Source organism: Halichoeres trimaculatus, unplaced genomic scaffold (assembly GCF_033239565.1).
Source record: "Halichoeres trimaculatus isolate MK-OKI-2021-1 unplaced genomic scaffold, fHalTri1.1 fHalTri1_scaffold_11, whole genome shotgun sequence".
Taxonomy (NCBI): Eukaryota; Metazoa; Chordata; class Actinopteri; order Labriformes; family Labridae; genus Halichoeres; species Halichoeres trimaculatus.
In genome coordinates, this window is record NW_027437189.1 from 30,495,296 (window position 1) to 30,519,703 (window position 24,408).

Sequence of the window (24,408 nt, forward strand, 5' to 3'; positions counted from 1 at the left end):
ATAAGACTGCTGAAGTTTTATAACTTTTCTTTCAGTGAATGAATACCACAGTATGTGGGTATAAATCTTGAAGTCTGAACCACTGAACCTCTGCAACTTTTGGCGTTTTTTAGTCTACAAAGACTGCCAAGAGTAGTCGAGCATTATGTGCTTTATAAGCTGAGGCTGGTTTAGAAAATGCTTTTGATGGGAGCTATGCAAATTTCACATTTAGTGCCTGTTATTGACTTAAAATTGCAAAAAGACTCCACCAACAAATTCAATATTTGGGAGCATGAACTGGGGGTCTGTGATTGGCAAAAGACCAAACTACTGAAACAAACATCTGTCACAACTGAGTTTTAGTCATTTAGTATCAAAAATAAAGAATTTATAGTTTCAGTGTCACCATAAGAGTTCTTTTGAGGGAGTTTTTAAATAATTGCTGTTCAAAAATGTGTAGAAAATGTTTCTTTTGTTCCAAATTGGAATGATAGAAGAAAGCACAGGTGAGATAAAACAAAAAGTAAACACGTACGATCTACAGACATCTGACCAATACACTGTCATTTCTACTTTTTATGGATCTTTATGGATTATTCTGAACAATAGAAATTGAATTGAGTATGTCTGGTGGTTCCTCATAGTGACTGTTGCTATCAGTGTTACCATAGAAACCGCTGATTTACTACACACTATCAATATATATGGCGGTCAGCATACCTTGCCAGCTTTCCATCGATTGGTTCATTGTGGGTGTTATGAGAACAAAGTCCAAACTTGGAGTTTAAAGGTAAAAATGTCACATAGATATGAAAGGAGTGGCAGGAAGTCTTCAGAGTGATATATAAGACCCCCAGACTCTGCTCTGTCCTCCACTCTCAGCTGTGAACTGCTGTGCAAGAACACACTCCTTCTTCCTCCGGCTGATCGACACTTCTTCCAGGAATGGAGCCCATGTTTGCTCATCGGAGCATGCAAGTCACGACCGGCAGACCAGGCGTGGAGAGATTCTATGCCCATAGTGTCAGCGGAGGGGCAGGTGGCCACGGCACCAGGATCTCAACCGCCGGTTTCGGCAGCGGCGGGTATGACTACCAGTCCCTCGTTGCTTCCTCTTCTGGAGCCATGGCCATCGGGAACGAGAAGGCAACCATGCAGCACCTGAACGACCGTCTGGCAAACTACCTGGAGACGGTGAGGAAACTGGAGAAGGCCAACAGCTCTCTGGAGATCCGGATCAGGGAGGCCATCGAGAAGAGGGGGCCCTTGGAGGGAAGGGACTACAGCAGGTACTTCGCCATCATTGAAGAACTGAGAGCCAAGGTGAGTCGACCGTAATATTGGTTAATCTTCAAACTTGACGCTTTAATAGAACAGAATAGAATAGAATAGAACTTTATTTGTAATTGCAACAAGTACAACGAAGTTGCAAAGACTGATTAGATAGATGCAAAGATAAGATTGCAGAGCTTTGATCTGTGTCTTGTTATTAAGACATTACTAAACAGAAAAGACCATGCTGCATGAATTCCACCAAGTGTGTTCAACTATTCCCCCTTAATGTGCAAAATTTTCAAATATTTGTCCAACAGAGGAAGAAACTCTCAGATAACTCCGACATGGTCATGCAGGACTCTATCATGATAAAGTCCACCTCCCTGATGTTGTAAACTCTAATCACACTGGGACAAAAGTCCTAAAAAGCTGAATCACTTCTCCTTTTTATGATCAAACCCCACCTTCTACACGGCAAAGTGCTCTGCGACCGACTGCTCCTGACATTTATCACCTGTAGACTCTAATCTTTATCTCTGTGTGAGGCTGTAAGTGATAGTGTCAGAGATAGCACCACCTTTGTTCTTTTATGAGTCAAAGCTTGAAGGTGTGGCGTTGTCTTTCACCTGAACAATTTATGAAAATGAAATAAAACAAAATTTTCAATGAAATGTTTTCTTACAGATCTTTGATATGGTTAAGGGAAATGCACACCTTGCCATTGCTCTTGATAACGCCCGCCTGGCCTCAGATGACTTCAAACTCAAGTGAGTGTCTACCTGTGTACAAAACAAAACACGCCTTCAATCGTGAGTGTGAAAATTTCTGATTAATCTCCTGTCTCCTCAGGATGGAGTACGAAATGTCCATGCGTCAGACGGTGGAGGCTGACGTCAGCAGACTGAGGAAGCTTCTGGACGACACCAACGTTGTTCGCCTGCACCTGGAGAGTGACATCGAGTCTCTGAAGGAGGAGTTGATCAACCTGAAGAAGAATCATGCAGCAGTAAGGGACTCAGCTTAGAAACTTTGGTTGTTTTTTTGTAAACGTCTTCATGGTGTGAACCTCTTTGCTCAGGATAACCCCACCAGAGGAAATCACTCCCTAACTATTTCCCCCTTCACAGGATGTTGCTGACTTGCGTGCCCAGATCAGCCAGTATGGCGTCCATGTGGATGTTGACGCTCGTAAAGGACCGGACCTGGCTAAGATCATGGAGGAGATGAGGGAGAAGTATGAGAAGATAGCGCTGAAGAACCAGGAGGAGCTCAAGTTGTGGCATGATGCTCAGGTGACACATCAGAAAATCAGGCATGTTTTTGGTTTCAAAGTGTCTCTACGTTTTCTGAAATGTTTTTTCTGCTCGTCTCCAGATCACAGAGGTGCAGGTTCAGGTGACAGAGAACACAACAGCTCTGAAGGAAGCCACAAGTGTTTTGAGTGAAACCAGGAGGAGGTACCAGGCCCTGGACATCGAGCTGCAGTCTGCACTCAGTCTGGTGAGGACATGTGCTAGTTTACACAACTTGAACTCTGATAATGACACAGAGTGTTTGGATTTTAGATCATGTATGCTTTGTTTTTAGCCTTGAGCTGTGGATCAAACATTTACAGACATGCTCTCTGGGGAGTATTAATCACATAAACACTTTTCCCTGGGAGCTTGCAATCTTGGATTATTGCAGAGTTGGAGAGATACCGTGAACTATCTCCATCAAATATTCAATTTTAAACTCTGATCTTCCTGTCTCCACAGAAAGCGTCCCTGGAGGCCACCCTGCGAGACATCGAGGCCCGTTACAACATGGAGATGGAGAAGTACAACGCCATCATCCTGAGACTGCAGGAGGAGCTCACACAGATACGCGCTGACATCCAGCAGAACACAAGGGAGTACGAAGTCCTGCTCAACATCAAGGTGAAGCTGGAGGCTGAGATCGCCGAGTACAGGAGGCTGCTGGACGGCGGAGCCGACTTACAGTGAGTATGAGAGAGGAGAAGAGGAGGAGGAGGAGGGAAGGGTTCAGCTGATATCAAAGCTCAAAGCAAAACAGTTGCTGCTTTGTTCGTCTCAGGGAAACGTTTGCATATTCGATTCAAATCAGCTTCATGCAAACACAAGTCAACGTCTGACTTTAAGCACAATGAATGACTGGATTAACTGTGTATACATGGTTTTTGAACCTTGAACTAACTTTACTCCTACCTTTATTTTTTATTTTTTCAGACTGGAGGATGCCCTTGACTCTAAAAAGGTCCAGACCAAAGTAGTGACCGTCACTCAGACGCTGGTGGACGGCAAACTGGTGGCAGAGAGCAAAGACGTCAAATCCAGTGAAAAGGTTGTTAATTAAAGAAATACAAAGAAAAAACCCTCTGTAACAAAGAAATAAAGAAAGAAGAGTGACTCAGACTGTTTCTGGGTGGTGTGTTATGGAGCAAAACATTTACATCAAGATAACACATGAACTACCAAAGTACATCATACTCAGATTGTTTAAAATCCATCATAATTAACTGAAATGCATCATATTTTCATAGGGGGTCCACCACATTAGCTGCATTTCATTACAACTTCTCGCAAAATAAAAGCAGTATTTCTGAAGTTTCCATCATGTACAATTGGGCCTTGTCAGTGTTTCCATAACAAGACTTGCACATAAGTTGAGTAAAATAATACATAACGTCCATTAGGGCGGGGACGATATACTATTCTTGTGATTTGATTCTATTATGATTTTGGGATGCCGATTCCATTTAAATTGCGATTCTTGGATATATACAATTTTGGGGATTTTTAGTTTGCTTTTCTAACACCAGACCATGTGAAAAAGTTAAAAGATGATGATGACGATGAATGTCCACAGACTATAACAGGTGCCAAATTTTACCGTAAAATGTGCACTGTTTAAAAAAAAAATGTAATTTTACAGAAAATGGTCTGTAATTTTTAACAGATTTTTCCTGGTTTCTTATAAAACAACAAAATGCTAGTAGATTCACAGATATTTTCAGTAATTTTACACAGTCACTGTCAATTTTACAGTTATATATACTCCTAATTTTTCATGTATTTTTTTCTGTTTTTCAAAAACATTATATAAAACTGTAAAATCACAGAAATTATCTGTAAAATGACATCCTGGGTGTTTTTTCTTTAGGTATTTTCTTTAGGTACCCAGTACTTTTGACAGAATTCGGTCGTTATCAATAAAAGTGCCTAATTCGGTACCCATCCCTGGATGTAATGGTTAGAAGCGTTCATTATCCAGAGGTGTTTACTAAAAGCCGTGCATCAAATGAATTTAAATCTATCAGGTGTCAATGATTTGTAATCCCTCTTTTACTGCATCCAGACAATATCAAAGCCTCGCTAACCTGCTCATGACAGCAGACTATACGTCTTCTTTAAACTTTGTAAAAAAAAAAAAATTAAAAAAAAGAGAGAAAGGCTTTGTTTTTCTTGGAAACTTTGTGCTGACTCTTCTATTTCATTGGCTACATGAAGACGCAAACTCAGATGCTCTGCAGCAAATAAATCTTAGAAATAAAAACACTGGAGTGGCCTCAAAGCTTCATTTATCTTACATTATATAACCAGCACACATGTAATTCTTCTCTCCTGTAGCATACGCAGGCATGGATGCCTATCTGGCATCCTGCCATAGACACACACACACACACACACACACACACACACACACACACACACTCACACACACACACACATCTGCTGGGGATGCGGGAAATTCTTTTAGCTTCTGAGAAGTTCACATTCTGACCTCCAGTTCTCCAGCCCCGTCTCAAACAAGCAGAGAGGACCTGTTCCCATGCCACGTCTGAGTGGTCTGAAGTCTCTGCCTTCTGTTTATTTATGCACAGCCACATTCTTTGATACCATTAAATCTTTGGCTTCAGTTGAGTCGTTTTTTCAAGGATGCTGAAATGTGTTGATGGAGATGTGGGGAGCAACAGAAAATGACAAGAACTGACCGTACAGGTTGAACTCAACCGTTTGCAATCACACAATCATAACAGCATCATGCTTTTGTGAAAAACATTGCACCATCAAAGAGATAAACCCACACTTCTATCTGCCAAACTCTAATCAAGGCCGGTTTCCTCACAGCATCTGATAACAAGTGCTGGTTTCCCAGTCAGTGCCAGCTTTCTGTTCAGCCATCTCTGTGTACATTTTGTGTCTGTAGGTTGTAAAGCTGTCCTCCCTGTAATGGACTCTTCCATCACACCTGCAGCCGAGCCTTCAGACCCTGTCCCTGCTGACAGGAGATGCAGAGACAGTGCACAGAGGCAGAGAATACCAAAGATAGAGAAGCAGCTCTGATGGTCTTTGGAGATAGATTGAAGACAGATATTGGAGAAAAAGACACAAGTGCATGTTTCTGTTGCATGCCTGTAATTCCTCAGCCCCTTGGAGAGCTGGCTGAACAATACCTTACTCTCTGTGAAGCTCAGAGGCCCTCTGAGGGGTCACTTAATCATTAATCACTGCAAAATCTATGCCCCAGCCTACAGAACACGTTGTCTTTAACTTATTAACAACACCCCATCTGGATCTCAGGTACTTCCTCTGATTCACGGGCACTTTGTACACTATGTACTAATGTATGTGCACAGCACAAGGATGTCAGAGGTAGAGTTTAAACAGGGTGAGTGTTGTGCTAAATCTTGGTAGTGCATGTTAAGGATTTAATGGCTGCAACCTTTGTCCACTGTCTCACCTTTTCTCCTTTTTGAACATCAAATTGTAAAATGGAACCAAATTTTGACCTCAACTATCAATGTTCAGACTTTGTTCCTTCCAATCTGCTAGCTGCCCCCACAATTTCATGATCCATTCCACCATAAAGCCAAGATGGCTACAAATGAGAAGTTTGGAGCTCCCCACATTCTACTTTAGAAGTCTAGTTTGCAGTTTTTGTGGATATTATCTCCTCATGGTAGCACACAGTATGAGGTCCACATTTAGCTTTGTTAGAAATGTGGTACTATCTGTCTGGCCAAAATACCTTAAATGTATTAATCTGGCTCCTCACTCTTCTCACCTCTTTCTGCACAGTTTGTTGATGGGAAAGGATCAGGAGGCGTCCTGGTTCTCAGTTTTAACACAAATTTATTAACAAAACGTCAAGAATACAGTTTCACAGAGATCTCTGGGTTCACATTATATAGCCCTGACCACCACAACCAGGGCGGGGATAAGTTCGAAAATCTGACCCCCTCTCCTGTCCCTTAAACTCTTTAAAGCTAAAAGATAGTACTAGAAAATGTAGATGGAGACATCTTCTCATTGGCTCTTTGGTTGTTGTCTCCTCTCTTGTTGGCTGTCCTCTGTCTCTGTCTGCAATCTCTGTCTGCGACTGCACAATTAAAAAAAAAAAAAAAAAAAAAAAAAAAAAAAGTTCAAACAAAAAATGGTTAAAGCATTGGCAGCAAAGTTTCCAGACAAGTACTGTAAATTTACAGTCAAATCAATCTACAGTAATTTACTGTGAAAATAGTATTTTTGCACAATGGAGCACAAACAGCTGGTCCGTTCCTTGGAGCACAAACATGCTGTGCCCCCTGTACAGCAGGGTCTCATACCCACAGTGTGTCCTCTTCACTCATGGTTACAAGCACTGTCACAATGAAAATGACTTTGCTGTGAAATAAAAAGAAAATATAAAAATTTAGGACACAAACTGATGGAGGACAAAATTGCCAGTGATGCATAAGAGGAAAGGGTTTTTAAGAGAAAGGTAGTGTGTTCTGTTTGGAGGTTTTTCATTGTTTTTAAAATTTGACTCTGATCAAAAAAAAAAAAGACAAAACAATTCAGTCCTGTATTTTTACAGTGTTCTTTTTGTAGTTCTATGTTACAGCGTAATACTTAAAAAAAAAAACAAAAAAAAAAAACATCCAGTACATAATTTTACAGATAATTTCTGTAATTATACAGTTCTGTATAATGTTTTTTTTTAAAAAGCAGAAAAAATACTTAAAGAAATCAAGGGTTCATAACCGTAAAATTCTGATTTTATTTTATTTTATTTCGTTTTTGACTGTGTGAAATTACACAAGTGTCCTGCAATGCATACCAACACAATGAGCACGTGTACAACAACATTAGTAAAGCACATCAGTATAATATTGTTAGTAAAAGCATGCATACATAAGCTACATAATCTTTCAGCTTCCAGATCCATTTGCTTGAAGTATTGTACAGTCTAATAACATTGGCTTTAAAAGCCTGATCACACAACACAGGTGTGTCTGCAGCCTCGGTAATTTTCTGAGTAAAGGCTGTTCCAGTTGATGAAATACTGTCACAGGTGTACACATCATTTATTTGATGACCTACTGGAAGCTGGCTCAGCTCAATAACTCTTTATATGTCACTGACCACATTGACCATCAACTATGCCATCTCCAGTCACCTGCTCCTCAGTATCTTCTGCTCTTCCCAGTCAGTTGTCGGTTTATTCATTGTTATGCCTGATTATCTCGCATTCATCCTTTAATTAGTTCAGACCCTAGCTGTGTCACAATTCAGCGGCTACGAAGGCTGAATTTGAAGACCAATTACGTCACAGTGGTGTGTTGAAGGCTATCCCATTTTGCAGGCTCCTCCAAAAACCGGCCCCCCTTTCAGGTACTGCAAAGGACGGAGTCGATGGATCCTTCACAGCTTCACTTATTCCAAGATACATTTCCCATGAACTCCAAAAATGATGGACACGGCTGAACTCCAGAAGGACTCCTATTATGGCCAGTTGTGATGGATTTCTGGCAATGAAGTGTTTTTATTTCTGAAAAGACTGATGAAGATCTTGTTTTACTGTGGAAATGGACTCTTAGTAAGTGGAGATAAAAATACGCTTTCATATAAACCTCCATTTCATTATGGCAAATTCTAATGGTCATTAACGTAAATTCTCTGAAAAAATAAACAAAAACTATCTTCATTGTGGCCTTTGTGGTCTACACAGGCTATGAAGGCTGGAGGATCCTATGAAGACTACAGTCTTACATGCCTGCAGCTCCTGAACCGTGACACTTGGTCATGGTCTGCCTCCGACTTGCCTGTCAAAAGACAGAGAAATCTCAGAAAGAGTTGTCCTTTATCACCTCTGTTGTAATCCATTTTGGAAGAAAAACACTTCAATTTCTGAGCCAGTATTTTTTTAGCGGCTAAATACACGAGTGAGACATTTACAACTAAAGCATTCTTCCACAAGACAAGAAAAGAGAAAACTTATCCCAAGTCTTTGATCAGTTTTGACATTTATCTTGTGATCTGGGTGTAGACATGGGACATTTAATTTTCCACCCATGAGTCAATAGCCAAGTCTCAGACAAATGTTGCAATCCTCCAAAAATGTGAAAACACTGTACATGTGACAGATGATCTCCTCATTCCAGGAGTTGCAGGGACATTGCATCATGGACTCTTTTCTTTTTTTTATTTGACAGACACACTGATGTTTTATTTAATGCAACACTAACAGGCCTGTGAAGGGTTATCAGCAGCTATCATGAGTTTAGAAAAACACTTTCTGCTGTGTCCAGGCCCTGCATGAGTCAGACGCAGCGGGTCAGAGGCCTGCAGAGTGAACGGCCACTGTTTCATCTCTTTCTCCCCTTTTTCCTCGTAAAACAGACTCCACATAGATAAACCATGAATCATCCATCCTTCTCTTTCACACACACCAACACACATTCATAATGTTTCCCTCTGCCCCACACATCTGCTGGGTGTGTCAGCCTGGAGTCAGTCATCCAGGGCTCCCCACTCGCTGGGCCTCCTCCCAGTGGGAGCAGAAGAGGGGGAGGAGTGGTGGAGGGAGAAGGGTGTGGTGTCTGTGTATGTGTGTTGGAAGTGTTTATGATGAGTGTATGAGGACAGCAGGGGCGGAGAAAGTAACGGGGAAGTAAAAAGGAAAGTTACCACAGAGAGGGGCAGTAAAAAAAGGCTGTAAAAAGAAAGTACAAATTAAAGCTGTTTAAAGAAGCCCCTCACTTTTTCTGAGCATGCTGGGCGCTAAAGCAGCTCAGACGTTTATTTGCTTTTGGAGGAGTTAACTTTCACTTTGTGCATCAAGCATGTAATACAAGAAAATGACCTCAAAGGCAAAATAAACATGGACAGCGTTACTTTAAACCAAGAGAAGTGCAAGAAAAACTGAAAAACATCAGTGACTATTTGAAGCAGGCTGACAAAAACAAGGAAAACCCATCTGAGCCCAAATTCATATTTTTATTATTTTATTTGAAGCAGATATTTCAATTGTTGAAAGCTTAATGACTCTAAAGATGCTGTGAGGAGGATCTGCTTTAAATGGACTGCTTTGCCACCCTCTGGCCAGGGCCATAGCCAGGATTTTGGAATAGGTGAGGTCAATGATGCGGGCACAAAGCGTGAAAATATTTTCAGTGTTTTTTTAAAAAATTCTATTTCTATTTTTTTATTTTTTAGGCTACAAGTTACACAAGATGTTTACTGTTTAAGTATCTTAATGATGTGTTCTGAACAAAAAAGTATATTTAAAGAAAAAAAAAAAGAAAGAAAAATCATCTTTTTACATCAAAGGCTAGCTAAATCCTCCTGTGACCAGAGGCACCCCACAGTCTCTGCAACTTGTTTTCTGTGGAATGGGTATATTCAAATTAATATTAGCTGAAAACAAAGCACGTGTCACACGACTTGAGGTCCTCGAGGAGTCGCATAACTGTGACACATGCTTGGCCAGCTGATGAGCCAGCCGCTCAAAAAAAAAGCACCAGGAGCACTCTTCACTGTGGATAAAAGTAAATAAACTGGCTTTGATCAGATGATTTCACAGGCCGAACTAGTGCCGAATTTCTAAAAAAAAAATTTGTGGTCACCTCGGTAAAGATGGGCTGGGATATGGTCTACAAAGTGCTAATAATAAAAACGCTTTAGTTTTTGAATGGGGTTTGGCCCACTGCCAAGCACATCACAGGGCACATTTGCGGGTACCTGCATCAGCTGATCAAATGGTTGTTCACGGCAACACGCACACAGGCACAAACAGAACACAAAGCCCATGGATGTGTATTACAATTTACACTTTACAAACACGTTTCACACAGAGGTTTCAAGTTTTTATGAGTTTATCTTCCATTCAATTGGGCATATTTGGCAGAAAAAAAAAAAAAAAACTCGGAAAAAAATAGGTGAGGTCCAGACCTCACTGACCTCATACCTGGCTACGGCCATGCTTCTGGCCCAGAGTGTCACGTCACGAACACTGTCGTAAAGATGTGACTTTTAACCAGGCATGTGTTTGTTTTGAAAATTTTTTTCTTTGTTCAAGTCAACTTTTAACTGGATTTTTACTGTGAGGTAAAGTTTTGATCAGTACAGTTACATAGAGCTGTTGTTTGGAACATGACAACAGGCAAATGTGAGTTTGTAACATATACCAGTAGCTGGCTAAAAGTAGCACTACTAGCAAGTTTGAACAGACCACTGCAGAATAACTGCTGAGTGTGGGTTGGAAACAACATTAGCACAAACAGTTTAGCCCTTAAGCCTTTGGCTTGGGAGTATCTCTCCCCCATTTAGCTTTCCTCTGCTTTCCTGTGCTTTTCTGTCTGACAGATAGGCTCCTGTGTCCACCATCACTAGAGTTTCCACCCTTCCCGTAAAATAGAGAATCGTCCTGTATTTCACACTAACATGTTGCGTCCCATTTTAAATCAATACGGGACGCAATTTGTCCATATTTCCAGTTTTCGTTAAAAGCAGCACCACTCTGCCTGAATTCAATGTATTCACATCCACTCACTAGATACGGCAGTTGGTTGGTGGATTTAAAGTGTGGAATAAGTGCTCATCATTAATTGGGTGAGAGAAAGTCACAGGAAATCAGAAGTAAACAGTCTGTGGCTGCATCTGGTACTCCACCCTGTATCCCATTTAAAGGAAAGGTTTCAAAAACACATACGTGAGTGGGAACGTTCAAATGAATGGCTTGACAGTGTGAGTGAAAGGACTTAAAAAGGACACGGTAAAATCTGTCGCTGAGTACTTTCTGTGGTACATGGTGGCCTGTCGGATGTCCGACAGCATGCAACTAGAGAGCAATAATACTGCAACATCAGGAAAAACAAATGTTAGACTCACAGTTCTTCATACCTGAAGCATCTAATCTCCAGATACAGGAATCTAATCAATACCTAATAAAATGTGATTAATTTGGAAAAGTTAATCCTGCTCAAAAAAAATCAACAGAATGAGATTTTAAAAGGGTATGAATTATTTTGAAGCTGCCACAGTGTTGTACTGAATGTATTTTTTTCAGATTGGTTATTTTTCTTATCAATACATTAAGTATACAGACATTTCATTAGTACAACATGAAAAAAGTTCAATATAATTTTGATGATCAGTATCATTCATAGTTATAGAAAAAAAACAACAACAATAGGACAGACAGTACAGAATACATTTTGAAAAAATATTTTAAAATTCTTACATATTGACATGAAACTTTAACTAAGAGATTACCACAACTGGTGCCCCACTCTACTATCGGTAGTTAGGCCACTACCACTTCAGGCCCCAAGTTATTTTAAAATGAAAGTAAAAAAAGGAGTGAAAATTAATCTTCTCCAACAACTGTAACATTTGTCGCCCTAACTCCTACTGAAAAGGGGATTAACATTGATCCAGGAGTAGTAGATTCACTCTAATTAGTGGAAAAATCCTGACAGACAACAAACAGGAAGTCTTCATAATCAGAACCAGCAATCAGAATCCAAACAGTGGCGAGCTCAGTGACAGCCTGACTCACCAAAATAAAATTGTCGGCCTCAAATAACCTCGGGGAGATGACAGACTTGTAAACAGGCTAGTGTAACCTTAAATGACTCCTCCTGGGAGCAGAAACGCTGTTTTACTGTTAGAGCTGCCAGCATTCGTGGAGTCATGGAGGTCGAGGGCAGTGGGGACGTGTCACAGATGCAGGGGAGGGTGGGAAGAAAAGGTGAACATGAGGGAGGAATGAAGACATTGAAAGAGAGTGATGGATAAAAAGAGGAAAAGCAGGAGTGTGGGAGAGCAGAGACACGGGGGAGGCCGAGCGGAAGGAGGCGCGGAGTGCAGATTAAGTAAGAACAGAACTGGGCAGAGTGCCCACATCCAGCCACCGGTTTCTCTCCACATTTTCATTTTCCAGTCCTCGTGCATGAGTGGGTTTTTTTTCCCAAACTGAGGAGCTGAATTGGCCGACTTGTTTGGTGACTCATGCGTCTGGTTTCTGTGGAAATTTAACCAAAGAAACGTGATGACCAGAAAGTCGCAGAGCTGTACACCCAGAGGAGAAAGATGATTACCGCCTTGGCTTTTCTAAAAATACAGCAGAGATCTTAACTGTAAGAGCTCTTCATCCAAAAGCCCAAAGTTCAGTGAGTTAAAGCAGCTTTGTTCATGATGAAGCAAATCTGTAGCCTTCGTAAAGTTACACTTGGCTCTTTTTTTCCCTGCTTTGATACAGTGAACTGTTTGAGTCACACACCCTTGAAGCACATTATCTATCAACCTTGACATTTTATATCCAACCGAATCCAGAGCAAAGCGTAACATTGAAACTGAAAGTGTGACAGTACTCTGCTCTGAGGTGAAGTTAGTGGAAAGTTTTGAAGATAACAGAGGGATCAAATGTTTCTTAATACCTGGCATGGTGACAGCGAAGCTCAGATTTTATCAGGACAAAACAAACGATAACACAGAAATGGTTTCTAAAACGTTAAAAAAGTATCACAGTTGTAAATGCTGAATGTTTGGCAATACATTACCCTCCCTCCCTGCAAAAATACACACCCTTTTCTATTGGGCAATACTTTTTATCTTTTTCAGGCAAAATGTGAATGATTGCTGTAATCATTATCTTCATCTCTGTTATCTGCTGTGGGATTACTGTTATCTTGACCCAAAACTTAATTTCCCATTGTGCAATTTACATTTTTACTGTGGTGTATAAATAAATTAAAAAAAAATAAAATAAAATATATATATATATATATATATATATATATATATATATATATATATATATATATATATATATATATATATATATATATATATATATATATATAAGAATATAAGAAAGTGTATATAAAGTGCAAAAAAGGTCCATAAGAAAATGGATGATGACAGCTCGTCCATCATTCTCCAGTTCAGCCAGCCTCCACCTCCACAGGGTCCAGGACTGAGCTTCTTCAGCAGTCTGTTCAGTCTCTGTCTCCTGGATCCTGTCTGCTCACAGCAGGTGAAGCTCTTCCAATGTGGCGTTGGTGTCTGGTGTTAGCTCTGTTAGCCATGTCTGTGAGTAGCATGATGCTACTCTGTCTTCTGGTGTTCCCTCTGTTGCTGGGTGAGCACAGCTAGCTCATCCATCTGGTTGGAGATACAACTTGCGTTCTACATAATGATGGATGGAAGGACAGGTTGATGTCGTCACTTCTTAGCTCACACCTGAGAACCAGCACGTCATCCTCATCTCCTTCTCCTCACCTTGTGGGAAGACATCAGGCCTTACACCAGTTAGCATTGACATGCTACAGGCTGCTAACAGCTGATTTCACATGGTTACATGTAGGATCCTCAGACAAACACAGGAGCAAAAATGGTAAAAAATATCACTGAAGAATTTGGTGTCCATGACCAAGAAATGAGCCATACAAAGTAATGAGCCACTCTAAATGCTAAAATGACAAAAGAAAAGACAAGGACAAAAAACATTAAATATATATATATATACATATATATATATATATATATATATATATATATATATATATATATATATATATATATATATATATATATATATATATATATATATAACATGAATTATACCTTTTCTGCCATGCGATTTACAGTGCTTTATCAGTAATAGATACATAACTTCATAACTCATAATTTCTTACCGAATTCTTTACCGAAAAAAATAATAATTTATTTTGTGCAAAACAGATATCAAAACAGTGAGGGGGTAATTTCCCCCTTTATGGTCCAGTTGTGGATGTGTGAAAAACACATGCTAAAGGGCCTATTTTGGAGCCAAAAGGTGTGCCAAACTGTCCTCTTTGGAGCCAGTTGGGCAATGAAGTGTCCTCTGATAGCCAATACGGCACTTAAGAGCCTTTTTGAGTGCTCTAAAATGCCCTCTTGGCTCCTTAAAACATAATAAACACAAATAAAGTGTCCTTAAAAAAAGTTGAAACTTAAGTGGCGAGAGCGCTGTGTGCCTTTTTGTTTTGTTTTGTTTTTTTTGGCCCTTGGCCTTAAAAAAGTCAGTGCTCGCCACTGTATACTGATATACATCATCAACACTGGATAATTATTTCTGACTGTGAACTCTACTTTATTTGCCATGCATTATGTTTTCATTATCATCGAAGCTAGCCTTCAATATGTTTTTGTTGTTTGTTTGCTTGCTTGCTTGCTCATTCGTTTTTTATTGGGCAACAAACCTCCACTTCACAGATTTATTTCTTGCTGTCCAATACAGATTGTTTTCTCCCTCTGCACCGCTCTGATGCTGTAATACACATTATCTCTTTAGCACAAGTTTACATTATCCACATCAATATTGCTTGTACATCGATATTGTTTGTTTTTCTTCATGCATTATCCACAATGCATATTTCTTTTACTTTGCATTAAACTTTAACTTCCTTAAGTACTTTTTTTTTTCCCAGAGCAGTTAATCTTCTTTTCTTGATTGCACGTAGGGGTGATGTACTTCAAAATTTTATTGCTGACTGTAAAATAACAATGATGGCTTTCTACGCCTAATGATTGGTTAAAATTCCAAAGTTTACAACTTATTCTTAGAAATTATATATAAGCCACTGTAATTACACAAGTGATGGGTATAAAACTGTCCACATAGACATTGTGTCCCCGCAGGCTCAGCTTCATTAGATCTAGCTTTACAGTGTGTCTAATTCTGGGCTATAGCCAGTGATGAGTAAACAAGTGATTTACCAGTCTACGTTTATAAATCATGAGCTGTCCTGAGTGTGTACTATCAGAAATGACTAAACACTTTGCAGCCAATCATAACACTTAGCCAGGCTGTTGTTAATAGTTTGGTCAAACTGATTAAACATGTTATCACATTTGGATGGTTTTAAATGATAACCTCCACACTTCATACAAAGACCTTTTGTTTCCTGCTTCATTCTCTTTTTCTAACCTCAGATTATCCACTTACCGCTCTCTGATGTTGGACAGGCAGCTCTAATTATAGAGGCTGTTTTGGCAGAGATTTTTTTGATGTGAGGAATTCCATCACAGGAAGGGAGAGGCAGCGTTTAAAGAGGCTGTAATGACCCTCTGTCCAAACAGCATGCCCAGGAAGGGGGACACAAGCACACACAGTACAAACCCACACACACACCTGTGTACTCTTCCTGCACCATTTCCCAGCACTTTGGCAGCAGAGTAAAGACTGTGTAACATAATCTGGACAAAGCTTGGCTTGTGTCTGTGTGAAATCTGAATCTAAGGGAAAGACACAGAAAGACGACGGGGAATAAAAGAGGTGTGACTCTGGGAACTACGGAGCGTTGGTCTCGTGTGTAAAACCTCGAGGGATTAAAGAAAAGGACGAGTTCCTCTGGAGAACCAGAGTGAATCATCTGTTAGTTTCTGGAGGTTTCCCACATTAAAACTGAAAAGCACATTTGTTTAGTTGATGACATCCCTCAGGAGGCGGAATGGGAATATTCTCATAAGTCTTTTTCTGTCTGTAAAATACTGGAGCTGTTAAAAAAGATGAGCTTCAAGAAACTTTATAATCTCTGCAAGAGGTGATGTCATTTTGTCTCATAAAAATATTGTTACTGGGAAGAATGAAAACTAAGTTCACCAGCAGCATCAGAGTTTCTCTGCCCATTTTGGGGATTTTGTTTTGATTTTAAACCTGCACATGTTTACCTGCAGTTTAGTCTCTTCTCCTAGCACCTTGCACTAGCCTTTTTTTGGATCTTGTCTTTTGCCTCACATCTTCCTGTTACCTCTGCCTGATCAGACTGCCTTTTTATGTACCCAGCTCTGCCGGGTTTTGGATTAAACCCTTTGACCTTTTGGAATTCTGGTCTGCTGTCTTGCATTTGTGTCTGCCTTTCTGTGCTCAAGTTCCTGTCACACAGTCCTTCAAAGTTTACTTCTAAGCCAAACTTTTTTGGAGCCATAACAGTTATGTGAATAAAAGAGGTGGGGGTGGCTACAAAGAAACAAGCACTGAAATGAGTAAATCAAACCAACAGTGGTCTTTAATCCAAGAAGCCTGAGTTCAGCACTATAAGTAAATGTGAGCTGTCACAAGCATTATACCTTAGCATCTACGATACCAAAATTAAAAAGTATATCACTGAAAGCACATTTTGAGTTGTATGAGAAGAAGGTGCCTTAGAAGAACAAGTCAAAGTCCTGCAGGCTACATATTTCAAACCAAATCACAGTTGTTTATTTGCTTCAGCTTGTAGTTTCAGACGTTTTAACGAGGTTAACTGCTGTCTTTCATGTGACCTCACCACTCACAATAAAATAAACATGAAAAACAAATAGTTTAAGCAAACAAAACACAAAGATTGTGTTTCTCTGGTGTTGATAAAGACCTACCAAACATCACATGGACAATAAATACTATGTTAAATTCCATCATATGTCTGTGTTTAATGATGTTTAATGATAATTGTTTTCAGTGCTGTCATGCTGATATGGAACTTTTCTTCTTCTTGTTTTCCTTTTTTTTTTTTTTTTTTTTTACCTGGCTCCTACATAAAAAGGCTTGTTAGTTATCAGTTAACAAAGGATAGCTGACGCCAATGTCATCTCACTAGATTTGCAAGAATCCTGTCAAAAACTTAGTCTTTGAGTTAACTTCAGTCACACTTTAAAATTAAGATACACTCCAAGTCCATTTTTCTCAAGCATAATTTAGTTACTTCTCATCAGGTTGTGTAATTAGTATTGCTGTTAGGCAGTTAAAAAATAAATCTAATTAATTACAGGATTTGTGATAAATTGATCAAATTAATCACATTTTAATCTCATATCTGCTTAAGGTCCCCAAACAAAGAATCTGAATTCTAGGACATAACAAAACTGTAGTGCATGACTAATTAAATGAATACACGAAGAAGACAAGATATGTATGTCTACTTTTTTTTTTTTTTTAACTAGTCAATTTTCAACTGTCTGTCTTCCCTTCCATTGATGTTATGCAACTGTTTAGGGTGTCTATAGAAGTAAATTATGTTTTTCAGCAGGGGGGAGGCGGGGCCTGGTGGAGCTTGTCAATCAAAATCATGCTTGTAAACTACTGTGGGTGAGAGCAGTACACTCTTTAGATGAAAGATCAGCATGGATATGAGGAGAAGATGTGAGACGACAGAGACATAGCCAGATGCTGTAAGTCAGAAAACTTCACCTTTCCACCAAGCAGTCTGGTTCGCAGCACGGTTTGGTACAGTTTAGCCTGATCCCATTTGCGTTTCCACAGCAAAACAGTGCCCCTTGTGGTAGGCGGCGTGTAAGCCGGATGCCTAAAGCCGCATCTGTTTAATAATAGTGTGACGCCATAGCAGCACAACACAGTTTACCCGCTAATAAATCCAGCCAAGAAGAAAAACACGACACAGTAAACAAAAAGCAAGGATGGAAGACATGCAGCATTTTGTTTTCTCTGTGATTGGCATGTGGCTCTTTAAAACAAAGAACAATCAAGCTTTGTTTCAGAGAAGTCTGTGATGATTCTTTGACCAGTCAACGGTCTGCAGTGTTGTAGCGCCACCTTCCAAGAGTGGATCAGTTCCACCCATACGAAAGGTCCCAAAAAGTGGGACAGCTCGTCTTGGTTATTTGGGAATCTGTCCCTAGATAAGTCAGTGGAAACGCCACAAAATGCGCACCGTACCAAGACGAACCGAACCAGTCTGCTTGGTGGAAACGTGGCTTTAGCTGATGTTAGTCCCACCTGCCATCCAAGTGATGTTTAGCTCCTCACCACATGGAAGTTTGCACTCACAAGGGCATATTTGGCTGTGAAGTGAGGTGATGTTTGCCATTTTTATGGCTTTGACCAATCAGAATCAGGCATTTAACACAGCCAGAGGTGAGACATAAACCAGTTCAAACTGCACTGAGAGTGGCAGTACACAAAGGCACCCAAGTTTAAAAAACAGTTCATTTAATCACCTTTACAGATCACTTGTACTCTCTTGCAGTCTTCAAATGAAGCTGTAATCCTTCACCTGTCCGGGAGAAAATACACACCCACCTTACAGAAAATAAGTAGTTTTCCCACAGCAGAAACTGCACTACATCATGAGGCTTTCTGTTATTGGTCAAAGAGATTAGAGAGAAGCTTTGGCCTCTCACCCGCACCATTAACCACTCACAACAGCCCACTGTGCTGCTCTTTGTCAGAGTCTTTGCTCTTAAAAACCCTCAGCATTCCTTCACTGAAGACGTCTTTTCTTACAGAGCTGGCTGAGTTATTCCAGGAAAAGAAGGAGGACTTTGGATGCTTACCTCACGTCATGGTTTACTCAGGATGTTTTGGGGGGTTTCAGGTGTCGACTGAGTGAGAACAAGCTCACAGCCGGAGGAAATGAGCGATAATTAATCTTACTGGCTGGTGTTTGTGGGCTGCAGCAGCGGGTCAAAGGTCAGGTTCATTCAGGGATCTTGTTAGGCTCTGTTTACTGCGTTGCCATGGTAACACAGCGAGCAGAAAGAGACAGATAGCCTGATAGTATGCTGAACTCCACAGCAGATAATGACTTCTGGGGGGTTTGTTTGGTTTTCTGAGAGAGAAAAATCATGTGCCCGACAGCTGCACAACACATGGTGAAAAGTGGATAATGATGTATTTAAATTATGTAATGATACAGAGTTAATTTAAGGGTACTCACAGCTTTCTTCACTGCAGGAGCCTTTATTTACGTGCTGGAGCAGAAGATGTAACATGCAAACACCTGCTCATTTCTGTGACTTTTCATTTTATGGTTGCGCCGCTCAAATGCTTAAAAGCAAGAGAAGAGGAAGAGCTTAAAATTTCAAAGCGATAATACAAAGAGACATGAGGTCATAGGCCCTATTTGCACAGGATTAGTTTCACCTGGGGACCTGATAATTTGTAATGATTGCAGGGGATGTCAGTGTTTTAAATGCCCTGTGAATTGATCTTGTCAGTAATCTGTAAAGTAAAAAACTTGGTGCAAATCACCGACCATGTTTCAAAACACTTAGGTCCTCCAATAACACTAACCCAGTCAAAATCAGCATCTCTATTTCGGTGAGCTAATATTTTTTGTCTGCATCTTTCCTGATCATTTTCCGCTCAAAAAAAATAAAAATAAAAAATAAAAATAAGACAGCATTATGCATTCTGAACTTCTTAAGGTTTCAACAACACTTTTCATTGACACAAGATGGAGGGAGACTCTCTACAGAGCCCTATGTCATTGGCAAATATGTTACAAATAGCCTAATTCATGGAAGTATACAACAATGAAAAAAATGTAGGCTCGTAGCTGGTTTCATGTCACTCACAGGATATTAGGCTGACACAACCATGATAACAACAAATAAAACATACTACAGCCAAATATTTAGACAGCTCCATAATCGAAGAGGTCTAAGAGCACAGAGCCTAAAATAGGATTTGACGCGCTGTCTCAGAGCACACAATCATATCAATGATTACATTTAAATTAAATAGTTAAAAAACACTGTTGTTTTTCCTGTTTTATTGCTCCTAAATGTAGATTATTAGACATGTTAGGTGATTGAGAGCCTCTGACCAATAGTTGCTCTGTATAGCCAGAAATTCATAGATCCAGGTGTGGACAGAGGATAAAAAGCTTGGCTGCAGAATGCGATAAGGAACAAGTTCATGGCCTTTGTAGAGCTAACAGAGTGTGCACATCCTGGTAATATCACCAGCAAAATACAAGGTACACTGTTAAAAAAAGATGTTATTTTACAGTAAATGGTCTGTAATTTTAACAGATTTTTCCTGTTTTCTTATAAAACAACAAAATGCTAGTATATTTACAGATATTTTTGGTAATTTTACATAGTCAGAAAAAAACAGAATTTTATGGTTGTTAACCCTTAATTTTAATGTATTTTTTCTGTTTTTCAAAAACATAATACAAAACTATAAAATTACAGAAATTATCTGTAAAATGACATCCTGGATGTTTTGTTTTTTTTAGCTATTATGCCAGCTGAACCCTGTACCCTCCTCACTCATGGTTGCAATTCACTGTTAAAGAAATAATTTTAAAAAAAAATGGTAAAAGCACTGGCAGCAAAGTTTCCAGACAAATACCGTAAAATTACAGTCAAACACTTTAAAAACATGGAACTACAATAAATATCTGTGAAAATACAGGAATTAACCTTAAAAAATAAAGAATCTGTAAAAAAAAGAAAAAAAAAAACAGTAAAAGCCCTGGCAGCAAAGTTTCCAGACAAATACTGTAAAATTACAGTCAAACTCTGTAACATAGAACTAAATGAAAAACAATAAAAATACAGAAATGAATTGTTTTTTGATCAGAGACAAATTTTAAGAAACTAAAAAAACCTCCATAAAGAACACATTGCCCTTCTCTGAAAAACACACTGTGGATATGAGACTCTGCTATACAGGGGGAGCAGCATGTTTGTGCTCCATGGCATGTACCGGCTAACTGTGCTCCAAGGAGTGGACCAGCTGTTTGTACTACAGGGGGCGCAGACAGCCAGTCCGCTGTGTAGTGGCTTTTAGTTAAAGATTATTAAAATTATTCTGCATATCCAGAAGCTTGTAATGCACATTGTTTGACTTGAAGCCATATGTGGACATCTTCTTCTTTTATCAGAATGTACGGCTGGCTATGGGCTGCAGAGTGAGGTGCTGCTAGAGATGGGTACCTTTCACATCTGAAACGATTTGGTACCGATGCCCAGTACCTGGCAATTGGTGCCAGTACTCAAGGGTAACAATTTTTGGTACTTTTTTGTGTTTATGCGGTAAAATTATCAATTCATTTGATAATAAGGTATAATTTCTTTTCAATTCAACATATTTATTCTTCAATATATAACCTTGCAATGTTGCATTTGTGTCCGGCATGGAAAATCACCAACTCTTCCTCTCCCTCACAGTCACATGGATGCATTTAGGTACCTAAACATGGATCCTTCTGATTTGACATGTATCGGTACCTGGTACTTTTGACAGGATTCAGTCAGTACCTATAAAAGTACCTAATTCGGTACCCATCTCTAGGTGCTGCCAAAACACAGTGGTTCTGTGCAGCGTTTTTCACTCCGAAACATGAGTAACGCCGAGCTATTTACAGGCCTCACCTCTCCCCCACAAAGCACCACACCAAAAAACCAACATCAGGGGGTAAAACCAAAATGACCAGAGGTCCCCATGCAGTGCTTACAGGTACAGCACCATTACATGAGAGCTAACTTGAGACAAAACAAATCATTTGGAGCTTAGAGTGTTTTTTTGTTTCATGTCAGTTTTATAAAAAGCAAGGATCAAAAACTCGTGATCTGCTTTGACTCCAGTCACATGCCTCTTTGAGCTGAATCCTTCTTATGCAAACCGACCCTTTTCAGGTGTGTGTCCTATCTCTTCCCTTTTAGTACCTGCATTTGCATCCAACTAAGCGTGACCGTCCATCCACAGCGCTATCAGGGGTCAGCCTGAGCCTGTCATCACAACGACACCTCCACCTAACCTCAAAAACTACAGGGGTATGTCAAAACCCGTCATGGTCCTCTGAAAACAAGTCACGCAGAGAGCTTCTTAACCTCTGAGGTACACATACACACACACACACACACATACACACACACACACACACACACACACACACACACACACACACACACACACACACACACACACACACACATAGCTCCTCTATTAGTTAATAATCCCTCTAAACCTCTGGAGAGAAAAGCTTGATGTGTGAATGTACTTTCAGTTGGTCTGTGCCATTTGGGTCAAATATTATCACCACCTCGCAGTAAACGCCGCCCTTTCCCCCGTTCTTGAACACATCCTCTCTGGTGGAAGTTCTGTCCTCCAGGGAGCCACTTTTAGCAATGACTTACAGACAGGAAGTGCCCAGGCTGTTCTCCTCTCCTGTAAGTACTTTACAGGATGTGCTGCAGGAATTTAACAAGTGCTTCAGAGCAGCACACTCCGGCCTGACATAACTTTCATCTGACAGTTCAGTCGGGGACACGAAGCGTGTTTTTATAGCAGGTCGGGGAAACTCTACATCCCCTTTTGCCTGTTGACTCTGTGGTAAAAAAGGTTAGAGTTACAGTCTCAGGCTGGTCTTAAGACTGGGGAAATTATAAGAGCAGTCTGAAAGGCTTCTGGACCCCAAAAAGGAAAAGTGGACCAACACCCTGTCCTGCAATCCAGGCACAAGCAGCAGAGCTGGTTGCGCATTTTGAGGCGTTTCCACTGACTTACCCCAGGACAGATCCCCAAATAACCAAGATGAGCCGTCCCACTTTTTGGGACCCTTTTGCATGGGTGCCGGACTGAACTGAGCCGCTCTCGGAAGGTGGAGCAACAACACTGCAGACCGTTGATTGGTCAAAAGAATTGTCACTTACCCCGCGACATCGGCTGCATTTCTCTTTGTTTGCTGTGTCGTGTTTTTCTTCTTCGTTGAATTTATTAGCAGGGTACACTGTGTCATGCTGCTATGGCGTCACACTATGCGGCTTTCGGAATCGGAATCAGGTTTAACTGTGCCAAACCATACTGAACCGAATCGGACTGCTTGGTGGAAACATGACGATAGAGACCTGCTCAACCCGATCGGAAAGCTAAGTATTAGCATTTTGGAATTACCTATTTTGGTGCTGATAATCTCATTTTAAAGTGTGGATTACAATCAGGCATATATCCAGAAGTAAAACGTCAACATCACTTAAAAACTCCTCACAGACCCTTTAAGAAACATGTCCCTTTACTATCCAGGCAAAGAGGGAACATCAGAAAGTCACATTCAAAATGTGTGAAGGCCCCAGGTTAAGTGTTTTCTTCATGCCTCGTCTTCACTTGTGTAGATTCCTCTGTCAAAACCTGTCTTTTTGTCTGCTGTCATAAAACAATGGGTATATTTGACGTCTTTGTGCACACTGAGATGATCACACAAGTTTAGCAGCTGTGTTTTAAAGCAGGATTAGTTCAGTTAATCACAGACAGTTGCTGTTGAGTGCTGACAAGTTGAAATCTGGTAATAATATAAGAATAATGTGACTCTCTTGTTATCTGTATCAGAACATCAGCCCTTCACTCCCCCTTGTGTCTGAGCAGTCCGAGCCAGAAAAGTCTACTTCACATGATTTACTAAAGACATTACTCAACAGAGAAGAAAAGCAAATAAAATTCTTCAGATGTCATGCCTCAGGAAAGAATCCTCTATTTTGTAATTTAATCACAGCATCTAAGTTATTTTCTTTCGTCCAGCGCATGCCGATGAGTCTTTCTGCTGGTAGGTCGAGCAGTAATAACGCAGCTTAGTGCTGAGTCTACAGAGTTCTCCCCAGCAGCTGGCTTATTTGGCCTCGATTGCTGTGATATGACCAAAAAAGGCTTTTCAGCGCTGGCTGCTACTGTGAATCCGGTCTTTATCTCTCACCCACATGCTGGAGCTGGATTGTTGCAAAATGCTGCTGAAGGTCAGGGAAGGAGCTCTGGAAAGAAACATGACAAATAAGGGATGTGGGATGGGTCGGGGGAAAGGTGAGCAGCTGTGTTAAAGTGAACGTACATGAGAGAATGTGACCTTTGAGAGCAGGTACGTTGGGTCTACGGTGAGACCTCCTGAACCTCCAAACACAGGTGAGGGAATTATTAACTAATCCTCCTGATACACTGCAGGAATGTGGGAACAAAAAGCAGAGTGAATGAGTTATTTTATCTGTGGGGGTAAACATTTACAGCCCTGAAGATTACCTCAACATGACAGCCTCAGAGCACATAGAGGAGAAGAGTTAACAAGCTCAAATCAGAGAAAACTGCTCAATCACAGCCCGGGAAGAGCATCGAACTTCCAGTCCT

At 40.3% G+C, this 24,408-nt stretch overlaps 1 protein-coding gene across 1 annotated transcript; it reads left to right on the plus strand.

Moving 5' to 3' along the window:
• The first annotated feature begins 874 nt into the window (after positions 1–874).
• LOC141799293 (keratin, type I cytoskeletal 18-like) lies at positions 875–3,242 on the plus strand. The gene is made up of 6 exons (XM_074681493.1): positions 875–1,305; positions 1,942–2,024; positions 2,107–2,263; positions 2,385–2,549; positions 2,632–2,757; positions 3,015–3,242. Exons 1-6 carry the CDS (start codon positions 928–930, stop codon positions 3,240–3,242), a joined length of 1,137 nt encoding a protein of 378 aa, XP_074537594.1. The 5' UTR covers positions 875–927.
• Positions 3,243–24,408: the final 21,166 nt, after the last annotated feature.

Bases quoted from the DNA above. Each gene is read 5' to 3' on its own strand.
- LOC141799293 (XM_074681493.1), top strand. From the start codon at position 928: ATGGAGCCCATGTTTGCTCATCGGAGCATGCAAGTCACGACCGGCAGA. The intron at 2,025-2,106 runs GTGAGTGTCTAC...CTGTCTCCTCAG, and splicing joins TCAGATGACTTCAAACTCAA to GATGGAGTACGAAATGTCCA. The intron at 2,550-2,631 runs GTGACACATCAG...GCTCGTCTCCAG, and splicing joins AGTTGTGGCATGATGCTCAG to ATCACAGAGGTGCAGGTTCA.